The sequence below is a fragment of the Elephantulus edwardii genome, unplaced genomic scaffold (genome assembly GCF_000299155.1).
Source record: "Elephantulus edwardii isolate Elephantulus edwardi_28Jun2011 unplaced genomic scaffold, EleEdw1.0 scaffold00339, whole genome shotgun sequence".
Lineage (NCBI taxonomy): Eukaryota > Metazoa > Chordata > Mammalia > Macroscelidea > Macroscelididae > Elephantulus > Elephantulus edwardii.
The window spans coordinates 1,178,287-1,205,371 of NW_006400089.1; the positions used below are offsets into that span (position 1 = coordinate 1,178,287).

A 27,085-nucleotide genomic window follows, 5' to 3' on the forward strand; every position below is an offset into this window, starting at 1 on the left:
GGATTGATTCAGTGACTGGGATAAATGGGATGGGAGTGTCAGAGACAGTGTGATTGGCACAGGACAGAGCGGAGTTTAGGGCTGTTGTACATAGCGTCGCTATGAGTCGCAGGCGACTCGACGGCACATAACAACAACAACAACAACAACAGGTATATGTGTGTATATACATATATGTATCTATATTTTTAAATCATATTCACTTTACCAAGTGAAACCAAGCCATACTGTTTTTGAGCCAATTTAAAAAATTGCAGTTATTAAAATGTAGCATGTTGGGGTGGTGAACACACATGAAATAACTTAGTATACCTAGACTACTAAGCAAAAACCACCTTGAGAATAAAGTTGAAAGTTTTAGCATGGCATAAGATTCAAGAACCAAGGCAAAATAACTGGTAATAAGTTTTGTGTATTTTTGTTTAAGAGGAAAAATGAGAGTAGTTTTGCTTTAAAGATGAATGTCTAGTTGTGCCAGAATATAAAAGATAATAAAAGCTAATTTAAAGGTGTGCTTGAGGGGAAGTGTATTTTATTTGCTTTGTTTTATAATACCTGCAAATGAATTTGAAGAGAAACAATGAAATGTTTTGAAATTTTTATGTTACATCAATTGTGGTGGATTTACTTATAAGATGGAGAAAAAGACTGGTTTTACACTGCAAAAAACCCCAAATAAATTGTGTATACTGCACTGAAACAGATGAGGGAGTGAATAATTAAAAAGTGATGTATGATAGGGTATTATCGTTATCGCAATAGTCCACAAGTAAGGTTGCATAGTGGAATGTACTTGGGGCGGTGGGAGGGGTGTGGGGGGATTGTGTACCAGGGAGGGAGTCTTTCTTTAACTTTTGAAAGAGGGGAGCGAACTGGGGGCTATGGGGAGAGGCCTGGGTGGGTAGAGAAGTGCAGCAATGAATGAATGGAAATCCAGATTCTCTGTAAATATTCATTAAAATTATTAAGGAAAAAATGTCACATGGGCAATATGTTTTCCTCTGGCCTCTCTCAGACACAGCCTGAAACTGCTTCCAAAATTTTTAGCTAACCTCCCAGTTAAAAAGAAATCTTAAACAAATCTTCTAAAACTAAGACATCACCTTCCTTTTCAAATCCTTACCTGCAGATAAAACATCTCTTTTCTTTTTTGGACCCCACGCAGTACATTTTCATTTTAGAAGAATATTATTTAAAAGACACAACAATCATATGTCTACCTGCTGTACTGAACAACTTGGAGTTGTTGTGACACTGAACACTATCTCACAGTCATGTCAAATCCCATAATGGTTACCTATTAAGTACAGTGGTTGGATGAGCTTCCAGATTGATCAATGTTGGGAAGCAGAGGTGGCATCCGCTTTCTAAACTAGTTGCCTCTGGAAACTCCACAAACTCTCTTATAAGTGTAGAGAAATGGTGTTAATCATAGAACAGAGTTCAGGTCTTTTGTTGCAAAGCTTACTCTGAGTCATACTTGACTCGACAACACTTAACCACTGCTGAATGAGACTAGTGCTGTTTTATCTGGTGGAACATTCTTCCACTGTGCACAATACTCTTTGTCAATGTGCTATATGAGGTACCTGGGTTTGTTATGATGCTGAACCTTGTACCATGGGGATATCAAGTACCATAATGGTTTCTTTCCCATGGTGGACAGTGTTTGGTGGAGCTCCCAGGTGTAAAACTAGTTGGGAAGCAGGAATGGCATCCAATTCCTAAACCACATGCCTCTGGAAATTCTATAGACTTGGAGAAACAATGATAGGTATGGTAAGGCATTAGGTCTTTTGTTCATAGAGTCACTATGAGTAGAGCTCAACTTGATGATAATCAACAACACCAACCCAGTAAATAATCCCACATACCATCCTCTTCCAGCTTCCAGACCAAACCTCACAGACAAAGGGGTCAAACTCCTCTGCCCCTCTCTCCCAACCTGCCCTCTAGCCTATCCCAGCACAATACCCTCTATCAAAACTCAGTCAACCAATTCCTATGAAACATAAAATTTATCCAACAACACCCTTATTTCTCTTTCTTGCTAAGATCTATTTTTTTCTCTTCAAGATAAACTCTAAAGCACAGTAAAGTAAAAAAGTCTTAAATATTATAATTTCTTCTGTTTTTTTCCAACACTCTGTATTGATAAGTTAATGCTTTCTCTCGGTAAAAAAAAAAATCTTTTTTTTTTTTACTTTTATTGAAACAAGTTTAAGAATTTTATTTCCTTTTTTCCTTAGAGCATTTTCTACCCACTTTGAATTTTTTAACCAGAGTTCAGAACTGAATTTTTTTCAAATTTATCTCTTCCTTTTTAAGTTTAATATAGCACTAAATTAAAGCTCATACAGTCTGTGTGTTTTAAAATTATCAATTGAAAAACTGAACTTCAAAAATAGCAGCTAGAAGTTACACACAAACGTGTCTCAGTAAAATAGACTTTTCAGGTAGAAAGTATTTACTTTCTTGTGGACACTAGTACGAGTCATTCTGTCTTGAGATTGTTAGCAACCTTCCTTTCCTCTGCCAACTTACTCTTGCAGACATTAAAAAGCCTACCTACATCCCCAGCAAGAGCCACTGTTCTAGCTACTCATTTTATTACTTCAACAGCCCATGATATAAAATAGAAACTCAAAAAGCTGAGTAGGTTGTTTGGGAAAAACATTGTTCTACAGTACTTGTCTGTCTGTTTGGTGTACTGAAATAATTTGGGTTATTGGTGTGTCAAATGCCATAATGGTAACCTATGAGAGACAGAATTCGGTAGAGCCACCAGATTAACACAGACTTGGAAGGAGGATTGGAATTCACTTCTTTAATAACAGATCTTTGGAAACCTTATGAACACTAGAGAAATGATGGTAGTTATCAAACAGGGTTCAGATCTTTTGTTTATAATGCCGCTATGAGTCATACTCAACTGGATGGCACATCACAACTATAACATTTCTTTACATACAAAATCTGTATATATTGTGTTTCACTCCTCACATTGTGTTTCATATAATCATTTCCATACATCATGTTTCATAAAATTAAACAGCATTGAACTATGCCCACCATTATCCCGTATTTTCAGATCCTTGCTGGATCTGTCTCATTTTCTTTACCTCATTCCTCCATCTACCAACTTGTGCAACCTCATGATTTCCCCTCTCTGCTTCCACTCCTTTACTACATAACTCAGGAAAGACTGAAGAGCATTGTGCTGAGTGAACTAACTCAATCTCATAAGGACAAATAATGTGTAAGACCATTATTGTAAAATTAGAAAGATAATTAGCAAAAGTAATAGATATATATTATATGACTTAGATCATTTGTTGGAGAAAGTCATGTCAACAAGGATTGATTAAGCACTCTCTAGATATCACCATTCCATAAGATATGGCCTTTGCTGTCAACTAGTTTAAAGATTTTAAAGTTTTAGATCAACTTCAGTTTATCAGATGTCCAAAATACATTGGAACAAAGAGAAGAATGATTTGCCTGCTTATAACTTCTTTGTCTATTCAGACCTACCATGTTTTTAAAAATTGGTAGTTCCTTAGCACTTCTAACACGTACAGCAAAAAACTTTTCAATATTGCTTTTTAACTTCCCTATGTAATTTAGAGGAAACTCTGGTGGTCTAGTGGTAAGGAGCTGCACGGCCAATCTGAAGACACATGGTTTAAATCCACCAGCTGTTTTATAGGAGAAAGATGGTCAGCCTCCTGCTGTGTGATTTTATGCCTCTGAAAACCTGCTATAAGGTCAGCTATGGGTCAGTTCCAACTCAATGGTACAAAACAACAACAACAACAACATGTAATTTAGAAAGTCAGAAAAAGACAAGAAAACCTTCAACAAGATAGACTAATTAGCTGTAACAATGAGCTTAAGAACAACAGAGAATGTTAGCATGGTTTAGGATTAGGTAAGGTTTTATTCCATTGTACATAGAGTCAATAGGAATCAGAGTGAACTCAATGGTATCCAACAGCAACAACATGTAATTTTGTTATAAAATGAGGCCCACACAATCTCATGATCTGAACATCACTGAGAGAGATGATTACTTTATATAGTCTCATCAGATACATCTGTTTAAATACATTTCCTCCTTTTAGAGGGGAAAACAGAAAAATTTTGAGAAAGTTCCTATTCTGAGAACTCTTCTTGTTTTTGCATGCCACTGAGTCAAAACCAAGTCATAGTTGACCCTCCAAAGGGTTTTTAGAGGTTATATATTGCACAGTAGAAGACTGCTCATCTTTCTCCCACAGAGATGCTGGTGGATTTCAAACATGTACCTTTGAGATTGCAGCACAATGTCTTACTCCTAGGACACCAGAGCACCCTGTGAAAGAATTAATGAAAATAAATAAATAAATAAAATCTCAAACTCATTGCCATTAGGTAAATTCTGATTCATAGTGACTGTGTAAGACGGAGTTTTGAAGCTTCCATTGAGCTTCCAAGGGTATAATTTTTATAGAGGCCAAGTGTCATATCTTTCAAACATATCTTTTTAACAGTAGCACCAGGAAGCACCTTGAGACAGAACTAGATTTTTAAATGAAAACCATATTTATTATTACTAACAATGTTTCTCACTCCAATAGTGGTAAGACATTGTGTTGCACTCTCAAAGGCACATGGTTCAACTCCAATATATTTAATAGTAGGAATACAATCTTAATATTAGGTTGTTTTCCCAAACCAAAGGTGGATGTTTTAAATATGTGGCCCTCAGGCTTGGTTTTAATTATTTTTGGTCAAACATTCTTCTAAGTAGTATAGCAGTAGTCTGTCCATTTGCTGTACAGAGGTAACTCGTGGTTGCTGTGATGCTAAACACTGTGACACTGATGTGTCTAATGTAATAAATGTTACCCATGGTACACAGTGTTTGCTGAAGCTCCCCAATTAAAACAAGCTTGCAAGCAGGAGTGACATCCACTTCTGAAATAGGTTGCCTCCAAAAAATGTATGAACTTGAACAAACAATGAAAGTTGTACAAGTGTTCAGGTCTTTCTTTCATAGGGTCAATATGAGTTGTCTATGACTCAATAGCACTTAACAACAACAACATTCTTCCCCAACGCCTATTAAATCTGTATGTTTAGCAAATAATTCAAGAAGCTGGAGTATATGAAGAAGAACTCAAGAAAGATTCATCAATGACTTGTTACACAAATAAAACAACCTTACATGTAGAAAGTGAAGGATAGTTGAAGCACTTACTGAAAAAGAAAAGACTATAGCCTTCAATATAGATTATATCTCAATATCAAGAAAAGAAAAATCTTTACCACTGAAATAATTGACAACATCATAATTAATGAGGAATATACTGAAGTTGTTACAGATTTATTTTACTTGGATCTACAATCCACATTTATGATAACAGCAGTCAAGAAATCAAAAGATGTGTTGCATCAGGAAAATATTAAGGACTTCTCTAAAGCATTAAAGAGCAAGAACGATATTAGCTTAAAAGACTAAGGTGCACTTGAACCAAACCATGCATGGTTCCTATGGATCTGAAAATTAGAAGAAGAAAAATGGAAGAATTGATGCCGTTGATAGTGGAGCTGGTGAAAAATATTGACTATAACATGGACTGCCAAAATAACAAGCAACCAGGGTGTTCCTTCAAGGCAAGGGTGGTAAAACTTTATCTCACGTACTTTAGGCATGTTGTCATGAGGTGGTAGTCCATGGAACAAGACATCATACTTGTAAATGTAGAGGGTCAGTGAAAAAGGAGAAGACGCTCAACAAGATAAATTAATATAGTAACAGTAAAAATGGACTTGGGCATTGTGAAGATTATGAAAATTGTTCAGGATAGAACAAGGTTCAAAATTATTGTTCATAGTTCATTATGAGTTGTAATCAACTTGATGACACCTAGCAATAAAAATCATGCCACAACATACCTAATTAGTAACATTATCGGAAAGGGTCTTGAGACAGCCTTAGAAAATTTTATTCTTATCTGTAGAGATCCCTGGGGGTTTTCAGAAAGTCCAGTTAATTTATGAAAATTCACTTCATCTCGAGCCAAAGTAAATGTTGATTGATTTCCCCTGTTAACCTGTCATCAAAGAGAAACACATTAAGCAATATTAATTTTTGGAAATGTGATGTGTTGACAATCACCCAATGCAGTCTCAATAATGCAGAGATGGCTAGTGAGGAGGGGGGTAGAGTAGTGGGAGGGAGAAAGGGTGCTAATCTTACTAGGCTATCTTCTTCCCCAAATTCAATGACCACTGGTGTCTGTAGCCAGCGTCTACTGAATGGCTGTTGACTAGAGCAGTTGTAAAGAAGGAGGCTCACAGCCCCTCCAACCTGTGAAGACAAAAGCTGTATTAGAGCAAATGATAATAAGATATTGATTTCAGTGAGAAAAGCAGAAAAACAGAGAATTATGTGTATTCTTTTATGAAAATTATTGGTTTTCAGACCAACTCTTTCAGAGGCAATAAATCACTTGGGAGGAGACTGCCTATTTTTCTCCCACAGAGCAGCTGGTGAACTAGAACTGTGTACCTGAGAGCTGGTGGTGCAACCCCTTACCACTAAGACACACTTCATTTTCCAATTGTCACAACACCTCAAGAGTTCTTTTCCTAAGCATTTCATTTCTGGAGTTATAGTTTACATGGATGCATTGATTACAAAAATGTGAGTTATGCTTGTGCATGTAGAGTCTCACATTGCCAGATGTCTGACAGTCACCGTGGAGTTCAACCTTTTCATGAACTCAGACAGCAGCAAGAAACACAAATGCCACTTTAATGTCCCTTTGCACATGCACAAGAAGATCATGACCTCTCAGCTCTCCAAGGAGCTTCAGCAGAAGCATAACGTCCACTCCATTCCCATCTGCAAGGATGATGAGGTCCAGGGAGTACAAAGGTGAACAAATTGGCAAGGTAGTCCAGGTGTACAGAAAGAAGTATGTCATCTACATCAAAAGAGTGCAGTGTGAGAAGGCTAATGGTACAACTGTGCACGTGGATATATACCCAAACAATGTGGTTCATACCAGGCTGGAAGAGCATAAAGATGAGGAGGGAAAATTCTTGAACATAAAGCCAAATCTCAGCAAGCTGGGAAAGAGAAGGGCAAATATAAGGAGCAACTTATTCAGAAAATGCAGAAATGAATTTAACTTTTTGTTGTTGTTGTTGTTGTTGTTGTTATGTGTCATCGAGTCGCTTGTGACTCATAGAGACCCAAGAGCTCTAAATGCTGTTCTATCCTGTGCCAACCTAGCCATCTCAAATGCACTTATTCCTACCGCTTCAGTCACAGAATCGATCCATCTCACCAAAGGTCTTCCTCTCCTTCGCCACCCCTCCACTCTGCCAAACATGATGTCCCTCTCCAAGGACCAGACCCTCCTTGCAACATGCCCAAAATATGTCAGACGAAGCTTCAGAATCCTTGACTCCAGGGAACACTCTGGCTTCACCCTCTCCAGGACAAACCTGCCTGTTCTATCAGTCCATGGTATAGTCAACACTCTTCTCCAGCACCACAGCTCAAAGGCATCAATCCTCTTTCTATCAACCCTATTCACTGTCTAACTCTCTGATGCATAGCACATAATTGTGAAGACTATAGCCTGGATCAGGCGCACCTTAGTCTCCAGCCTGACATTGTTGCTCTTCAGTACTCTTGAGAGGTCCCTCACAGCTGACTTTCCCAATGCAATTAGTCTCCTGATTTCCTGGCTGCTGTTACCAAGAGTGTTGACTGTGGAGCCAAGTAAACTAAAACTGTTAACTATCTCAATCTCTTCACCATCCATGCTGATGCTGCCAATTGGCCCAGTGGTTAGAATCTTTTTTTTCTTGACGTTTAGCTTCAGTCCATATAGGAGGCTGTAGTCCTTGATCTTCTGCAGCAAGCACCTCAGGTCCTCCTCAGTTTCAGCAAGCAGGGTTGTGTCGTCTGCACAACGCAGGTTGTTGATGATTCTTCCACCAATCCTGACACCACATTCCTCTTCATATAGCCCAGCATCTTGGATGATCTCTTCTGCATACAGATTGAAAAGGTATGGAGACAGAATACACCCCTGACGAACCCCCTTTTTGATTTTGAACCATGTAGTGCCTCCTTGCTCTGTTCTGAAAACTGCCTTTTGGTCCAAGTATAAGTTTCGCATTAGCACAATCAAATGTCCTGGGATTCCCATTCTTCTCAGAGTCAGCCACAGCTTGTTGTGATTTGAGCAACCACAATTTAACTAGATTTCTGGACAAATATGTGTTCCTATAAACTTTCCAAAAATTTTCTCTTGTTGTTCTGTTGTTGTTCTGTAAATCTGCCTTTGCAATTTTGATTTCTAATTTTAAAAAGAAAAATTGAAAATGTTAAAAAAATCTGAGCTATGGACTTGATAAAAGTGGTTAACATAAATAAACGGTTTTACTATAATTCAGGAAACAGGATATGAGGATATAATTAATTATTTTATGTTATTACTAAAATTAATAATTTTAAAAATTTTGAGAAGTATTCTTATATTTGATTTTTCACTTTAAAAATTCATAGAAAAGAAATTTCTGTTCCATAACTCAGAGAAATCCTATTTGGAGATGTGTCTTTTTAAAAGTTTTATATCCATGGGTGGTCATACTAGGTAAACAGTTCTATGTTGTGTGTTTTTGCATAAGGTTTTCCAAGCTCACTGAATGTTCTCTATTTACATAATAATAAATTATGTAACCAGTGAAGTTTCCTTATGTTGAACATTAATTACATTTCTAGTATAGTTATCATAAATAATTATGTCTTAAATACATAAATAAAACAAAATACTGTTTTGAAAAAATATTTTCTCATTTTCTTGGTGTAGATCTATGAAGTATAGCAAACTGGGTCTAGAATTTTTAGCTACTTAATAGTTATTGATAGAATACTTATCAAAAAGATGACACCAACTGGCAGCATTGGTTGCCTCACTATATCTTCAATTATCTCTCATTCTCACCCATGGAATAGGATATGACTCATAGTTGACCCTCTAGTGAGTTTCTGAGGTTATAAATCATTTAGGAGGAGACTTTCCGTCTTTCTCCCTCTAGTGCTGGCAGATTCAAACCACCAGAAAATATGATCTTTAAGTTAGCAGTACAATTACCTACAGACTATGCCACCAGAGCTCCCTATACCTTCATAGGTAGTTTTAAAAATTATGCTGGGCAATCTTCTCTTGTGCAATTAACTGCCTCTGAAAACCTGCTGGAGGGTCAGCTATGGATTGGTTCTGACTCAATGGTACACAACAACAACAACAAATTAAAAGGAAACATTTTAATAATGCAATTTTAATCCAGATTCCATTATCATTCTTTAAGAAGAAAGAAAATATAATAATCAAATTCTATAGAAAGAAAAGAGATAAGCAAAACATACTGCGAAATGTATTAGGAGGCCTCACACTTTCCAATCTCAAAACAGTCATGGTAGTTAATCAGCCTCTTATTGGTACAATGACAGACACAGACCAATGAAATAGAACTGAGCAGCCAGAAATAAATTCACCCATCTATGAGCAGCTGTGCTTTGACCAAGGGCCAAAACCCACTAGTCAGGAAGAGATGGTCTTTTTTTTTAATTTATTATTAACTTTAATGAAAATTTACAGAGATTTTGGATTTCCATTCATTCATTGTTGCACTTTACAGAGCAAACGTTTACCTCTTTTAGAGGAAACTCATGGTTGCTGTGAAGCTGAACACTGTAACACTTATGAGTCAAATGCAAGAATGGTTACCCATGGTGGACAGTGTTTGGTGAAGCTCCCTGATTAAAACAAGCTTGGAATCAGGAGTGGCATCCACTTCCAGAATAGCTTGCCTCTGGAAACCCTACAAACGGGAAAGGACGAAAGTTATACAGGAGGTGTGCAGGACTTTTGTTCATAGGGTCGCTATGAGTTGCCTGCAACTCGATGACACTTAACAGCAACAACATTCATTCATCATTGCACTTTTCTCTCTGCCTATGCCTCCCCTCCAGTTCATTCTTCTCTTTGAAAAGTAAAATAAAACTGTTGGCAAAACTTGATATATATTGATAAAAAAAATGGAAATATGATCTATGTCTCTCACTATACACAGCAAACAATTTAACTTTAAGATGAAGATCTAAATGTGAAACTTAAAACTATTTAGATCATCAAAGGAAAAACAGATACAAACTTAGGGCCCCAAAATATGCCAGAAATACACCAGTAAATGTAAGTGAAAAAACACAGACAACAGAAACAAATAGATGACTGAGATCTTCTGAAAAAAGAAATACTTAATGGTATCAAAAAACTTCATAAAAACAAACAAACCAACAAACAAACAACAAACACTTCATCAAAAGAATGAAATAAGGTCATACAGTCTAAAGGGAAAAAGTTGGCAATGCTACATAGAAAACATCAATAAAAAACAGCAACAACAACAAAATAACTAAATTTAAAAACCAGAAGGGAAGATATTGTATTCACCAAAGACAACATTCAGGTGGCCAAGAAACACATGGAAAAAATACTTAAGCTTATTGTTTTTGTTACATGTCATCAGGTTGGCATTGCAATTCTATGAAAAACCCATCCTCACTATCTCTGATATACTCACTATTACAGTCACTGTATCACTTTGTTTTGTTGAAGGTCTTCCTCTCTTTCTTAGACTTTCTGCCTTTTCCAGAATGATGTCTTTTTCCAAGGACTGGTCCCTTCTGACAACATATCCACAGTATGTGAGATGATATTTCACCATCCTTGCTTCTTAAAAAAAAAAAAAACACAACAAAACCCACAACAGAAACCAACCCTCTGCTTGTACTTCCTCTGAAACAGACCTTTTTGTTCTTTTAGCAGTCCCTGAGATCTTTCGTACTCCCCCTTCATCACAATTCAGGCACTGATTCTTTTCCTGTGATCCTTACTCGTTGTCCAACTTTCAGATACATAGTAAACAACTGAAAATACCCATGGCTTGGATCATGAGTACCTGGATTTTTAAACTGAAATCATTACTCTTTAGCACTTTAGGAATGTCTTTAAAAGATTTTCCCAATGAAATATATCCTTTAATTTCTTGACTGCAGTCACCATGAGTGTTGATTGTGGATCGAAGTAAAATGAAATCTTTGACATATTCCATCTTTTCTTCATCGATTGTGATGTTGTCTATTAGTTCAGAGGTGAGGTTTCTATTTTCTTGATGTTGAGATGCAATTGATATTGAAGTCTTTGATCTTGTTTGGTAAGTGCTTCAACGCTTCACTTTCTTTCTACGAGCAAAGTTATCTCATTCGCTTAATATAAGCTATTGAGGAATCTTCTTAAATTGTTCTTCAGACTTCATCTTCTCTATTTGCTTAGCATACAGATTGAATAACTATGGAGAAAGGATACAGCCCTATTACACACCTTTCCTGATTTTAAACTATGCAGTGTTCCCATTAGCTTGTTGTTAGATGCCATCAAATTGAGAGCTCTACGAACAACAGATCTGAACCCTGTCCTATCAATATGCCATCCTCACAAATTGACATACTAGAGCCCATTGCTGCAGTAATTGTGTCAATTCATCTGGTGGAGGACCTTCCTCTCCTTCATCGACCCTCTACCTTTCCAATCATGATGTTCATCTCCGAGGAATATCTGCTCCTAACAATGTGCTCAAAGTAAGAGAGACAAAGCTTTGTTGTTCTTGTTTCCAAGAAGCACTCTAGGTGCACCTTCTTCAAGATATATCTGTTTGTTCTTTTGGCAGTCCATGGGATATATTCAGTACTCTTTTCCAACACCAAATTTTAAATACATCACTTATTTCTCTATTATCTTTAATTATTGCCCAGCTCTGACCAGTATAGCAAGTAATTGAAAAATACATAGCCCAAATCAGGTCTACCTTAGTCCTCAAACTAATACAATTGTTCCTCAATAATTTAGAGAGGTCCCTAGCTGCAGAATTTCCCAGTACAATATATCTGCTGATCTCCTGATTGCTGGACTGTTGTTGACTGTGGATTAAAGGTAGATGAAGTTGTCGACAGGTTCAATCTTTTCTCCACCTGTCGTGGTGTTGCTTATCAAACCAGTGAAAAGGATTTTTGCTTTCTCGATGTTGGAATGTAATCCATATTGAAGGCTGTATTCTTTAATCTGTGCAGCAAGTGCTTCAAGTCCTCCTCACTCTCAGCAAGCAAAGTTGTGTCATTTGCATACCAAAGGTTATTGACGAGTCCTTCTCTGATTCTGATATCATATTCTTCTTCATAAATTCCAGCTTTTTCAATAATTTTCTCAACATACAGATTGAATAGGTATGGAGAAAAAATACAATCTTAATCCACACTTTTCTTAATTTTAAACCAAGTAGTGTTTCCTTGCTTTGCTGGCAAATCTCTGTTAGAGAGATGCAAATTGAAACAACAGTAAGATATCATTTTACCTCATCTTACCATATGTTGTTGTTAGGTAGATGTCACTGAGTCGAGCATGACTCATAGCAACTCTGTGAACAAAAGATCTGAACACTATTCTGTCCTATGCCATCCTCACACTTTCTGACACATAAGATCCCACTGCAGTAGTCATCATGTCAGTCCACCTAGTTGAGAGTCTTCCTCTCCATCGCTGACCTCCCACCATTTCCAATATTATGTTCCTCTCCAAGAAAGAGCACCTCCTAGCAACATGTCCAAAGTATGTATCTTCATCATTCTTGCCTCCAAAAGCACTCCGGCTGCACCCTCTCTAAAACATATCTGTTTGTTCTCTTGGTCATCCATGGGATGTTCAGTGCTCTTTTCCAACACCACAGCTCAAAGGCAGCAATTCTTATTCTGTCATCCTTATTCATTGTCCATGTCTCAGATGTTCAGGTAGTAATTCAAAAGACTATGGTCTGAATCAGACACATCCTCAAACTGACATCAGTACTCCTTCATAACTTGGAAAGGTCACTAACTGCAGATTTTCCCAGTGCAATCCATCTCCTTATTTCCTGTCTGCTCATACTAAGGGTGTTAATTATGGATCGAAGGAAACTGAAGCTGTTGACAGTGTCCATCTCCTCTCCATCCATCATGATACTGTCTATTGGTCTAGTGCTAAGAATCTTTGTTTTCTTGATATTGAGATGCAATCCATACTGAAGGCTGCATTCCTTGAAATTCTGCCACAAGTCTTTAAAGTCCTCCTCACTTTCAGCAAACAAGGTTGTGTCATCTGCATAATGTGGGTTATTGATGAGTATCCCTCCAATCCTGATGCCACATTCATACATAGAGTGCAGCTTCTTGGATAATTTTCTCAGCATAAAGATTGAACAGGTATGGAGACAGAATATAACCCTTACACACTTCCTTCCCAATCCCCAACCATGAAGTCTTCCCCTGCTCTGTTCACATACAGCCAGGTATAGATTCAACAGGAGCAAAATCAAGTGCTCTGAGATTCCCATTTTTCTCAATGTCAGCCACAACTTATCATGATTCACACAGTCAAACACCTTTGCATAGTCAATAAAGCACAAATAGACAATCTCCTGGTTTTCATGATTTTCAGCCAGGATCCATCTGACATCAGCAATGGTGTCATGGCCTCTTCTAAATCCTGCTTGAACTTCTGGTGGTTCCTTATCTATATACTGTTCCAGCCATTTTTTAATGATTTTCACCAGTATTTTGCTTGCATGTGATATCAGTGATATTGTTCAATAATTTCCACACTCAGTTGGATCACCTTTCTTGGGAATGGGAACAAATATGAACCTCTTCCAATCTATTGGCCAGACAGCTATCCTCCAAATTTCCTGGCATAGACTGGTGAGTGCATCCAAGCCTACATCTGCTAGTCAACTAGTATCCCATCTTTGCCATTGGTGTGTCAAATTCCAAAAGGGTTTTCCGTTGTGGATGGGTTTTGGTTGAGCTCCCTGATTAACACAGAGAAGGAAGCAGGATGGGCCATCTACTTCCTAAATAAAAGGCTTTTAAAAATCCTTTTAAAAATAAAAGGCTTTTAAAAAATCCAAACGAAGAGGATAGTTAACGTAGAGTAGTGATAGAGCCCAGATTTGTAATCAGTTGAAATCTTACCATATATTACTAGGTATATTTCTAAAAGATAGAGAGCTGTGACATAGATATATGTGCATTCATATTCATAGCAACATCACAATAACAAGAAGGTGGAAACAAGTGTATATCAATGGGCAAATCCATAAGCAAACTGTGGTAATACATACAATGACATACTGTATAACTGTTAAAGACATCTAAAAAAAACATCTCATAGCATGAATGAGACTGGAGGATATGGTGGCAAAATTAGTCAATCACAAAAGGACAAGTATTTAATGAAACTACTACTTAAAAAAAGAAGCAGAAGTGGCATCCACTTCCTAAATAACATGCCTCCAGAAACTCTGTGAACTTTCCTAAATGTTGATAGTTTTAGAGGGGCTTCATGCCTTTTGTTCATAGGATTGCTATGAGTTGTGTTCGACTAGAAGGAATTCAACAACTACATATAAAAATAATTTAAAGGGTTTATATACTTAAACATTCTTTGAAGCTTATCAGGAGTAGTAGAGGAAAGGAAGGAAAAATCATTAACTAAAAGGTAGACAAATATTCATTGGGTTCAGAATAAAAGCAATATATAATAGGAGGAGATCAGCGCAAAATTATCAAGGCAAATGCAAACATTGGGCAGAGCACACAATGATTAAAGACAATGCATATAAACACTAACGCATACCCAACTCTGCCATAATAATAATAATAATATATGAGTGAACAAATAGAAAATACATGCAAGTTGAACAGGATTAAGAAGGCAAATGGGCCTGTACTTGTACATATACATAAGTCTTACAGAGGATTTTTCTATATATGTATTTTTATGCACTTCAAATATATCACCTATGAATTGAGTAGAGGATGCAGAGGGAAAAAGAGGACTGGTGGTATAATGCGTTACATATTATTCAGCTAACCAAAAGGTTTGTGATTCAAATCCACCAACTGCTCCATGGGGAGGGGTAAGGGTGGGAGAGAAATAAGCTATCTACTCCCATTAAAATTCATGGCCTCAGAAACCTAATGGAGGGTCAGAGTCAGATGTAACTTGAAAGAACTGGCTTGAGTTGGTTTTACGGAGGTAAAGTTTTGAAAGCTTCTTAGCTAAACTAAACATCTCTTGAGCCTGTGGATCCATGACCAGAATCTCAGGGTACAGTGGGCTCAACTGGCACTATATAGTCCACAAAGATAATGTTCAATATCTCACCCTGAAGAGCAGAAACTAGGGTTTTCTAATCAGTCATCTAAATTGCAGCTATTGGTCTCTCCTTCATTGGAATTAAGAAGAGTAAAGAAAATCAAAGACGCAAGGAAAAATTAGTCTGAAGAACTAATAAACTGTGTGAAACCATCCCAACCTTCATAATTCTAAGACCAAAAGAACAAGATGGGGCCCAGATACCACTGCCAATTTCTCTCAAAGGAATCACAACAGGAGGTCCTAGATTGAGTGGACGGAAAGGGTGAAATAAACCTGAAAGTAATAGTAATAAAAAGACTAGTCTTTCAAGTCTAATAGAGACTATAGCTCTTAATCACACTTTAACCCTTTAAGCTCCCCTGTGGCTCAATTTGAAGATATATACAAGGTTTATAAACTGACTCATAACAGGAAGGTAAGAATCCTCTAGAACACCTAACAAACAAGATCACAAGGACAGCACCTGCCTGAGGACAAAGCTCAGAAGGCAAGAAGGGATCAGATAGAAAGATGAATAGAAATAGCAAACACAGGAAGGAAGTGGATCTAGTACCCTTATATTGTAGGAATTATAGTCAATGTCAAGAGAAAAATATGGGGTTTGTTGAATAGAAAAATCAGTTATCTTTAAAACTGTCACCCAAATCACAGGAAAAGTTAATGATATACATTTTTTTCTTGCATGTTAAGTTGATTAGTCCTTTCTACTTTTGAAAAGCTGGACATTTTTTAAGCTCAGGCTTTTTTTCAGGATTTGTGACTAAAATAGGGAAATAAGTGAGCTATATGTAATTATTTGGACTTTTATTTATCAGAGATATTTTGATTTTTCAGCACTGGAGCACAGAAATTTAGAAGGCACATTGGCCTCTAGGAATTCACAGTGATTTGGGGATCGCTCATGTCGTTTTTGAATGTAGAAGATGAAGCAAACATTCATAACATTAATAATCACCTAAGCTAATCTTAACCTGCATCCTCACCTCCCTTGTTGACTGTTCCCTTCTTCTGGTCTCCCGCTCAAGATAGAGAGACCTTCCAGCTAGCTGGTCAGCCTTGCCTTTTAGGTCAGTATGGAAGGAAAGAGATCCCTGGTAGTAGCTCCATAGTCATCCTCCCTTGCCAAGTTTCACTCATCTTGAATTTTTCATTGGATTGCAGAAGCAACTCAGCAAGTTCAAGAGATCACTGATCAGTTTTTTGAAAAATCATTATATCATACACTTCAAACTATTTCTTCTGTTTTACTCTGTAGTGACAGATTTAAAAGTTACCGAAATGCCAGTGATACCTAATTTTGTTGATTTGTTAGAGAAACAATAATCTTCTAAGGTAAATGTAGACAGTAAAACTTTCTAAGGATCCCTTTCCTGAGACTGGCTAAAAAGTAAATGCAAACATGCCAACATAATCCCTCTTTTCATCATAAAAATAGTTACAGCAAAATGGAAATGATCATTAGAAGTGACACTCAACCTGCCGTATAGTACCTGACCATAAGCTCGACCCCCTGGGTATGAATTCTCTTTGAAGAATATGAGTTGGCTGATATAACATGGATTCTGAACGACTGTCCCAGTAGCACTCAGTTCAGGAAGGTCACCAGGTAAGTGAACAAAGGCAGAGCCAACCCTCTGTATGGTGCTTTGATGGCTGTAATGAAGGCAGACCTGGAATTCCATCTCTTTAGTGTCAATGTGAAGTTGAGGTTCACTGCTTGCAGACAGAGAGCTCTGAAACAAAAAGCATGACAGACTCAAGCATATGCAAGACAGGTAAAATTTTTTGAAGCCAGGACCAGGGAGGAGTGGAAAATAATTGAAAATACAAATCTACTGTACACCAAACTCATTGTCATTGAATGGATTCTGAATCATCATGACCCTTTAAGACAGTGAAGCTGTCTCATAGAGACCCCAAGGCTATAACTCTCCATAGGAGTATATTTTTCCCAAACAATTTATGGTAAATTTGAACCACCAAGCTTTCAGATAGAACAAAGTTCATCCCACTATACTATCAGAGCTCCTACTAATTAAAAAGATATTCAGTTTTATATAAATTTGGATTTATATGAGTGAGGAAAAATTTTTGTATAATGATATTGTTGTTATGTGCCACTGTGTCACTTGCAACTCATAGCAACCCAATGTACAACAGCTCTCAACCCTGCTTTATAATCCCAAATAACAGTAAAATACAGACTGTTGCCTTTTCTTTCTACTCTTTCTGAAAATATTTTTTAAACATTTTTGTATTAATATTGCTTTGCTTACAAAGTTCATATACATTTGGTTTCATACAATCCTTCTCATGCATTGATATTGGTGTTCATTGCCTTGCAGTCTAGCACGACTCATAGCAACCCTTTGAAGAAAAGGCCTGAAGCCCCTCTACAACTATCAACATTTACCAAAGATCATAGAGCTTCCAGAGGTATGTTATTTAGGAAGTGGGTGCCAGTCCTGCTTCCAAACATGAATTACATTTTATAAAATTGGACTTTGCCTATTATTACCCTGTCTTTTAAGGCCATTCCCATTTCCTTTTATTCTCTTCTGTTTTTACAACATTGGTCTTATGTAGTATTTGTCCTTTTGAGACTGAATAACATGCTGTGTGTTGCAGGAACTTATTATATTGTTACTTCTAAAAATGGATTATAAATATTAGTTATTTCCTCAGAGAGAGAAATACATTTGCCTTTCTATGAGTGGGAAAGAAAATTTAAAAACCCACAACAACTCACTAACAATAAGTCCGAGATGACTTTAATTCCTTCCTCTTGCAGATAGTCTACATTCCTTGATTTTCCTTGGTTCAATCGCTCCAAGACTCCAGATACAAGGGAGACAAGCTCTGATACAAATTGTATATCAATGATAAGCCTCTCAGACAGCCGGCTGTGAGCAAGGACCCTCCGAGTGTATTTGAGGATGAGCACTGCACTCCTGAAGGATAACTATGTCACAAAAAAAAAAGAGTAAGTGAAAAATTTCATCAGACATATGCTTATACTGTGACTCTATATTACTGGCAATAAAGAAGAAAGTAAGGTCTCTTTATTATGTTAACATTAATGAACATACAGTTCAAGAGGAATTTGAGATGCTCCCACCCGAGGCCCTACTCCCACCAAGCCCCCAGGTGGGAGCGATAGGCCACTGCCCCACCTTGTGGAGACAACTGTTCCACAACATGGAGACAACCTCACTGCCATTCCTCTGTCCTGCACCAGGAGCACCAATATCACAGGTAAAAACATTTCTTTTTTTAACACCACATCACTACACCCGCACATCTCAGATCCAGTACTTGAGCTGTGGGCCTTTTGCACCCTGCCTAGCTGCAGCAGTAGCCTGGCAAAGAAAACTGCTAATTCTAGGCCATCTCCCTCTCAAACGTTAGCAAGTCTTCCTTGAGTCAAAGGATCAGAGAGAAATTCAGGCAGGGTGGGCTTCCCTTCTCTCCTCTGGAGCAATGAACTCCTGAGCCAAGGTTATCAGACCAAGGGCCTCCTAAGGCCTAAGGCATGAAAAACTCTACCACAGCAATGACACAGAAGAAGCAGACTACTTCACACCCTACACAAAACCAAAACAAGATGTTATCCAAAACCAGTGATCAAAACAGAGAATCCATGGATTTTCTGAAGCCAGGAAGTCTGATTTAATTTTCTTACACAGAATTCAAAACAACAATTATAGAATATATTCAAAGGGTAAAAGACAAACTCAAAGAATTACAGGATTCTGCAAGCAAAAGTCAAAAGGTACTTAAAAAAACACCAAACAAACACAAAACAAAAACAACAATCCAAGAAAATGCAAATAAAAGAGCTATGGTGGCCTAGTGGAAAGAAGCTATGCTGAAATCAAGAAGACTACTGGGAATACACCCTAAACAAACCTTAACTGTCACCCAAACAGATACATGCACAGCTATGTTTATTTCGGCTTTGTTCACAGTAGCAAAGAGTTGGAAACAACCCAAATGCCCATCAACAAATGAATGGATAGAGAAGCTGTTATATATTATGGAATATTATACTGCATTGAAAAACAAGGGACTCACGAAATATTACACAAAATGGCTGACCCTGGAGGACATTATGCTAAGTGAAATATCTCAGTCACAAAAAGACAAATACGGTATATTGCCAGTATTATAAAAGAGGATTGACAGAGGGGTTGGGGAGACTGAGAAAGAATGGATAAATAATCTGCATTGAAACAGATGAGGCAGAGAACTGTTTAAAAAGGATATATTATTAGAGATTCTTGTTATGGTTGGTGTCCAGAATAAAGGAGAGCATCTGGTAGATTTGAGCCATGCACCACTGGGATTGCAGTGCAGCTTCCTGCCACTAGGCCACCAGAGCTTCCACCTATAAACTTTCATTAAAATGAATTAATTTTAAAAAAATGCACAGTTCAAATCCACCAGATGCTCTGCTGGAAAAGGAGGGGCAATTTCCTCCTGTGCCAGTCAGATCCAATTTGACAGCATACAACAAGGGGGGGGGGGAAGGGAAAAAGTGCAGATAAAACAAAATGAGGATTAAGGACTCTGGAAAAACAAGAAAACAGAAATATGAAGAATGATGTTTCATATGCTGTCAACAAGTTGGAGAGACATATAAGCAGAGTTGAAGAAACAGAACTCAGAAACAGTGAAACAGAAGATAGAATTCTCAGCACTGATCTGCTAAACAAATGGCAGAATTAAAAAAGAATAGGGGTGGGGGTAAAGGAAGTCTAAAAATAAGATGGGACACCATTAAGAGGAATAGCATGTGCATAATAGGAATCCCAGAACAGGCAGAAACAAGTAAAGGCACCTAGAAAGTTTTGGAAGAATTGTTGTTGTTAGGTGCCACTGAGTTGAGTACAACTCATACTGACCCTGTGAAAAAAAGATCTGAATTTTGTTTTTTCCTGTGCCATATTCACTCCTCCTGAAACACAAGAGCCCACTGCAGCAATCCACCTTGCTGAGAGTCTTCCTCTGCCAGCCCTTCACCTTTCCTAGCATCAAGTTCCTCTCCAATAAATAGCCTCTTCTGACAAAATGCCCAAAATATTTAAGGTAAAGCCTCATCATTCTCCATCCATCATAATACTGCTTATTGTTCCACTGGCAAGAATTGCTGTTTTCTTGACATTGAGATGCAATCCATACCAAAGGCTATATTCCTTGATCTTCTGCAACAAGTGCTTGAAGTCCTTCTCACTTTCAGCAAGCAAGCATATATTATCTGCATAATGCAGTTTATTGATAAGTGTATCTCCAATCTTTATTCCATACTCATCTTCATATAGTTCAGCTTCTCAAATAATTTACTCAGCACACAGATTAAATAGGTATGGAGAGAGAATACAACCCTGACACACTCCCTTCTTAATTATAAACCAATGTAATGTTCCCCTGCCCTCTTCACACAACAGCCTTCTGGTTCAGGTATAGGTTTCTCCTGAGTTCACTCTGCATGTGTCAAGCTGAGAGAATAGAAAGACAAATGTAAGCCTTGAGTCACAATACTGAAAGATGTTATGGGCAATATATTGAATGACCCAGAACGTATCAAAAGAATATGGAAGGAAAACACAGAATCACTATGCCAGAAAGAATTAATTGACACCAAAAAATTTCAGAAAGTATCATATGAATGAACAGGAGCCAATGGTAAAGAAGAGGAAGTGGGAGCTGCATGAGAGGCATTGGCAAAAAATAAGGCCCCAGGAATCAATGTGATATCAATTGACTTGATTCAATTATTAGATGCAGCCTTGGGTGTGCTTTTCAGTCTATATCAGAAAATTTGTAAGATAGTTGTGTGGCAAATGGATTTGGAAGAGATCCATATTTATTCCCATTCTCAAAAAAAGGTGATCCAACTGAATGTATGGAAGATTTACTAGAAGGAAAAGTTCCAGGCATAATGAAGAGTGAGAGACTAAATAGTAAAAGAAGCTGAGCAAATTCCATATAGAATAGACTCCACAAGAAAAACACCAAGGTATATCATATTGAAATTTTCTAGAACCAAAGATAACGAGATAATTGAAAGCAGTTCGGGGAGAAACTAACAATACTATAAGGAAGAGCAAATAAGGTTAAGTGCCAGTTTCTCAGGAGAAACATTGCAAGCAAGAAGACAGTGGAACGGCATTTACCAAACACTCAAAGAATACAACTGTTAACCAAGAATACTGTACCCAGCAAGACTGTCTATCAAATATGAAGAGAGATCAAGATATTGTTAGAAAAGCAGAACTTAAGGGAGTTTGTAAAAAACAAGACGTGTTGTTGGAAATACTGAGGGAAATCCTTCTTACAGAAATACCACAGAAAGCAGGATGGACCAATGTAACCTGCAACAACACAAATAAAATTCTCAAAATGACAACAATAAAACCTTTCCTTTCAGTAATTATATTGAATGTGGTTCATTTAAAGACACCAGTGAAGACAAAAGGAGTAGCAGATTGTATTAAAAAACAAACTTGTCTACATGAGACGCACCTGAAAAGTAAAGATAAAGAAAGACTAAAAATAAAAGGGTGGAACAAAATATAAGCAAATGGCAACCAGAAAAAAAAAGCATGAGTAGTGATCTTATTCTCTGATAAAATAGATTTAAGCATAAAACCCATCAAAAATGACAAAGAATGCTTAAATGGTCAATAGAACAAGAGGACATAACCATAATAAATATCTATGCACCAAATGATAGAGCTGAAAAATATACAAAGCAAATGTTAACAGAACTGAAAAAAGACACTGCACCCCAGTAGTAGTAGGAGACTTTAATTACACCACTCTCAAGAAATAATAGAACTACCAGAAATAACTAACAAAGGAAAAGAAAGAAAAAATACAAATAATCTGAATTAGATATGAAAGGGGCAATGTCACAACAGAATCAACTGAAATAAAAAGGTTAACAATGAAATATTATGAAAAACTATATTCATCCAAATATAAAAACCTAAAGGAAATGGTAGAAACTCACAACCTACTTAAGTTGACACAGATCAAAATAGGACATCTGAACAGACCCATTACAAAAGACGAAATTAAACAGGAAATAAAACAACTATTTAAAAAAACCCACAAAAAAACAACCCTGGACCAAATGGTTTTACTAGTGAATTCTATAAAACATTCAGAGAAGACCTGTCACCAATTCTACGTTAAGTATTTCAGAAGATAGAAAAAAAAAAAAAAGAAGGAATTCTTCAGACTCATTCTATGAAGTAAACATATCCTTGATTCCAAAGTCAGGTAAAGATATCACCCAAACAGAAAACTATAGGCCAATATCTCTCGTGAATATAGATGCAAAAATCCTCAAGAAAATGCTGGCCAATAGAATTCAACAATTGTTTTGCTGTTATGTGCTATTGAGGCTCCTGCTATTCATAATGACCCTACATATAAGGGCTCTGAAAACTTCTTGAAACTGAGCCAACCTTATTGTCTATGACACAACCACTCACTGTCATTACCCTAGTCACTGAGTCAATCCATCTCATCCAGGGTCTTCCTTTCTTGTGCTGTCCCTCCACCCTCCCAAGTATGATGTCCCTCTCCAAGGTCTAGTCTCTCTTTGGAACATGCAAAAATTATGTCAGATGAAGCGTCAGAATCCTTGTTTCCAAAAAAGCAGCTTAGTTTCACCCTCTCTAAGATGAACCTGTTTGTCTTCCTTGAGGTCCATGGTATATTCAATATCCTTCTCGAGCACCACAGCTCAAAGGCATCAATTCTTCTTCTATCATCCCTAGTCATTATCCAGCTTTCTGATGCCAATAGTACATTACAAAAATAATAATTTATTATAACCAAGTTGGACTCATAACAGGTATGCAAGGATTACTCAACATAAGAAAAACAATCATGTAATTCATCACATTAACAAAGCAAAGAACAAGAACCACATGATCCTATCAATTGATGCAGATAAGGTCTTTGACAAAATCCAACACCCTTTCCTATTAAAACACTCAACAAAATAGGAATAGAAGGGAATTTCCTTAACATAGTAAAAAGTATATATGCAAACCCAAGACCCAACATCATACTCAATGGAGAAAGATTAAAGGCATTCACTTTGAGAAGAGGAACTAGGCAAGGATTTCCATTATCACCTCTTCTATTCAATATTGTATTGGAAATCTTAGTGATAGCAATAAGACAAGAGAATGAAATAAGGGACATCCAAATTGCCAAATGGGAGGTAAAATTCTCTTTATATGTAGGTGATATGATAGCATACTTAGAAAACCCTAAAGACTAAGTGAAAAACTACTGGACATAGTTGATAAATGCAGAAAAGTAGTAGGATACATTAACATACAAAATCAATTGGATTTTTAAGAATGACAACGAGAATACAGAAATGCAAAAAGATAAACAATGCCCATTACAATAGCAAACTACAAGATTGGATACTTGGGACCAAATATAACTAGAAACAAAAAAATACCTATGCAAAGAAAATTTCAAAACATTACTACAAGAAACAAAAAAAGACCTGGAGAAACGGAAGAATATACAATGCTCATGGATGGGAAGACTAAATATTACAAAAATGGCAATTGTACCAAAGGCGATCTACATGTTCAATACAATCCCAATACAAATACCAATTCTATTCTTCAGCAAAATGGAAAAGGCAATTTTCAATTTCCTCTGGAATGGAACGAGACCCTGAATAAGTAAAGCACTCCTGAAAAAGAGAAACAAGGTAAGACATATCTCACTTCCTGATTTCAAATCCTACCACACAGCTGTGGTGGTCAAGACAGCATGGTACTGGTACAGTGACAAATACATAGATCAATGGAATAGAATTGAGAATACAGAAATCAGCTCATTTACTTATGGCCAACTGCTTTTTTACAAGGAGATAAAATCAGTTAAGTGGGGAAACGAAAGCCTCTTTGGCAAATGGTATTCGCAAAGTTGGAAAACTACCTGTAGAAAACTCAAGTAAGACCCCCCCTTCACACCACACACAAAAAACAACTCAAAGTGGATCAAAGACCTAGAAGTAAAACCAATTATAAACTTCATCACAGGAAAGTTTGGAAGAACTAGAAGCCCTAGCCCACAAAATGAACAGTCTTCCAAGCATCTTGAAAAACCTACAAGAAGAAGAAAATAAAATAAATGATTGAGACCTGTTAAGAATCAAATTTCTATGCACATCCAAAAACTTCCCTAACAGGATAAAAAAGAACACCACAGACTGGGAAAAGTATTTGGTAATGATATATTTGTTAAGAGACTCATATCTAAATTTTATACAATATTCTAGCACCCCAACAAGAAGGAAGTAAGCTAATTGGAAAATAGACATAAGATATGAATAGACACTTGACCTTCAGATGGCAAACCAACACATGAAGAAATATTCAAAATCTCTAGCTCAAAGAGGGATGCAAATCAAAACTACTATGAGACATCATCTTACCTCAGTGACAGTAGCAAAGTTCAACAGAGTAGCAAACAACAAGTGCTGGCAAGGTTAGAACCCTTACTCATTCCTGGTGGGAATGTAAAATGGTACAACCACTATGGATGGCAATATGGCATTTTCTCAACAAGTAGGAAATAGAAATACCATTTGACCAAACACTTCCACTACTAGGAATATACCCCAGACAAACCAGAACTCCCACCTAAACAGATAAATGCACAACCATGTCTAGGTCTTTGATATTCACAATAGCAAAGAGATGGAAGCAAACCAAGTGCCCATCAAAATATGAATGGATAGAAAAACTATAGTATAGTAGCACAATGGAATACTATACAGCACTGAAAAGCAAGGAATTCATAAAACATTACACAATGTGGGTGACCCTCAAGGGACATCATGCTGAGTGAAATCTCAGTCATAACACCACATTTCTAAAATAGGACTGACATGGGAGTTGGAGGAGAAATGAAAAAAAAAGGAGATAAATAATGAGCACTGAATTAGAACAGATGAAGGAAAGAGCTGTTTAAAAGGAGTATATGATTAACCATTATTTCTATAATAGTCCAGAATAAGAGATGCATAACAAAGTCAACATTGGATATAGGTACATGGGAGGAAGGAAATTGTGAAACCATGAAAGATTTTTTTAAAAAGTGAACTGGGAGTGGTAGGAAGGGAAATGTGTAAAAATGAATGAATGAATGAAAATCCAACCTTTCTGTAAACTTTCATTAAAGTCATAATTATATTTATTAAATAATCAAATTAAATGAAAATAGATGTAATAGAGTCCTCTCCTACTTCCTGAAATATTTCCATGTCAACCATTTTTTTTCTGGTACACTTTGCACAATATATATATTTTTCATTTTTATATATTTTATTGTTTGCTCCACCCAAGTTTGCTATGGCCCAGCAAGCAGAGAGAGCATTGCACTGTTTGGGCAGGTGTTGTGGCAGTTCTTGGATGCAAAGGACTACTCTGCCTCCAGGAGCCAGGCAAGCCAGGCGTGGCCTAGGGTTTAAGGCGACAGCACAGGGCTTCAAGCCCAAAAGGGCCCTCGGGCCAGTCTTTCATTCTTTTTGTTGAGACATTCCTCTAGGTCGTAGAGCCCTGGTGTACAAGTTGCCATACTGCGTTCACTTTTGGTTGCTGTGAGGCTGAACACCGTGACACTGGTGTGTCAAATGCGTTAATGATTGGCTACCCAATGCGGACAGAGAGTGGGGTGGAGCTCCCTGATTAAAACAAGTTTAGAAGGAGGAGTGGCATCCACTTCCATAATAGCTTGCTTCCGGAAACCCTATGAACCTGGAGAGAGGAAGAAAGGCACCCAAGCATCGAGGACTCTCCTTCATTGGGTCGCTATGAGTCGCCTGTGACTCAACGACACTTTATAATAGCAACATATATTTTGCTTTTATTTTAACTAAAATTTACAGAAAAGTTGCATTTTCAGACATTCATTGTTGCCCATTTTTCTCCCGTCTTCCACCTCACCCAGTTCACTTTAAAATATATATTCAATATATATTCATTTATTGTTGCACAATTTACTTCCTCTTCCTCCCTGTTCCTTTCTTTACTCCTTCTCCAGTCCACCTTGTAATGCACCTCTTATTCCATGTTGTTGTCATACACATAATACCTAATCATATATTCCTTTAAACAATTATTTCCTTCACCTGATCCAATGCAGTGTTTAGTATTTATCCACTCTTTTCCCATAGAAGCCTTCAGTGTTACAACTTGAGACTTGAACTTGTTTTTCAGTTTTGCAACTTGAAGAATGTTGAGCATCTTCTTCTCTTTTGATTTTCTAACTCCAGCTCTCTTCAAATTTCTCTTATAATACATATCTCTGTCTCTTTATATATTTTTTTCAAGAAATAAATTATTAATTACATAAAGTCCAGTCTCTCTGGCAAAAGAGCAGAGGTGTCAGTTTGAAGACTAGAGTATGCCTGATCTAAGCAATGGACTTTTTAACTACTTCCTATACGTGTGAAAGTTGGACAATGACTAAGGACTACAAAAGAAGAATTGATGCCTTTGAAATGTGGTATTAGAGAAGAGTGCTGAAAAAGCCCATGAACTGCCAAAAGAATAAACAAATATATCTTGAATGAAGTGTAACCAAGGTGCTCCTTAGAGGCAAACATGATGAAACTTTGTCTCATATATTTGGGAATGTTTTTAGGAGTAGCTAATATTTAGAAAAAGACATAATGTTTGGAAAGATGGAGGAGAAGAGGAAAGAAAGAAAGGGAA

The 27,085-nt window shown here is 37.1% G+C and overlaps 1 protein-coding gene across 1 annotated transcript in view; it reads right to left on the reverse strand.

Moving 5' to 3' along the window:
• Nucleotides 1–27,085, reverse strand: part of PKD1L1 (polycystic kidney disease 1 like 1) — a 337,192-nt gene that overhangs the window by 193,477 nt on the left and 116,630 nt on the right. The window contains exons 18-21 of the mRNA XM_006901616.1: nucleotides 18,070–18,282; nucleotides 16,811–17,053; nucleotides 6,245–6,355; nucleotides 5,941–6,098 (exon numbers count right to left, since the gene is read on the reverse strand). Of these exons, the coding sequence (XP_006901678.1) occupies nucleotides 5,941–6,098; nucleotides 6,245–6,355; nucleotides 16,811–17,053; nucleotides 18,070–18,282 (725 nt within the window). The remainder of the gene's footprint in view (nucleotides 1–5,940; nucleotides 6,099–6,244; nucleotides 6,356–16,810; nucleotides 17,054–18,069; nucleotides 18,283–27,085) is intronic.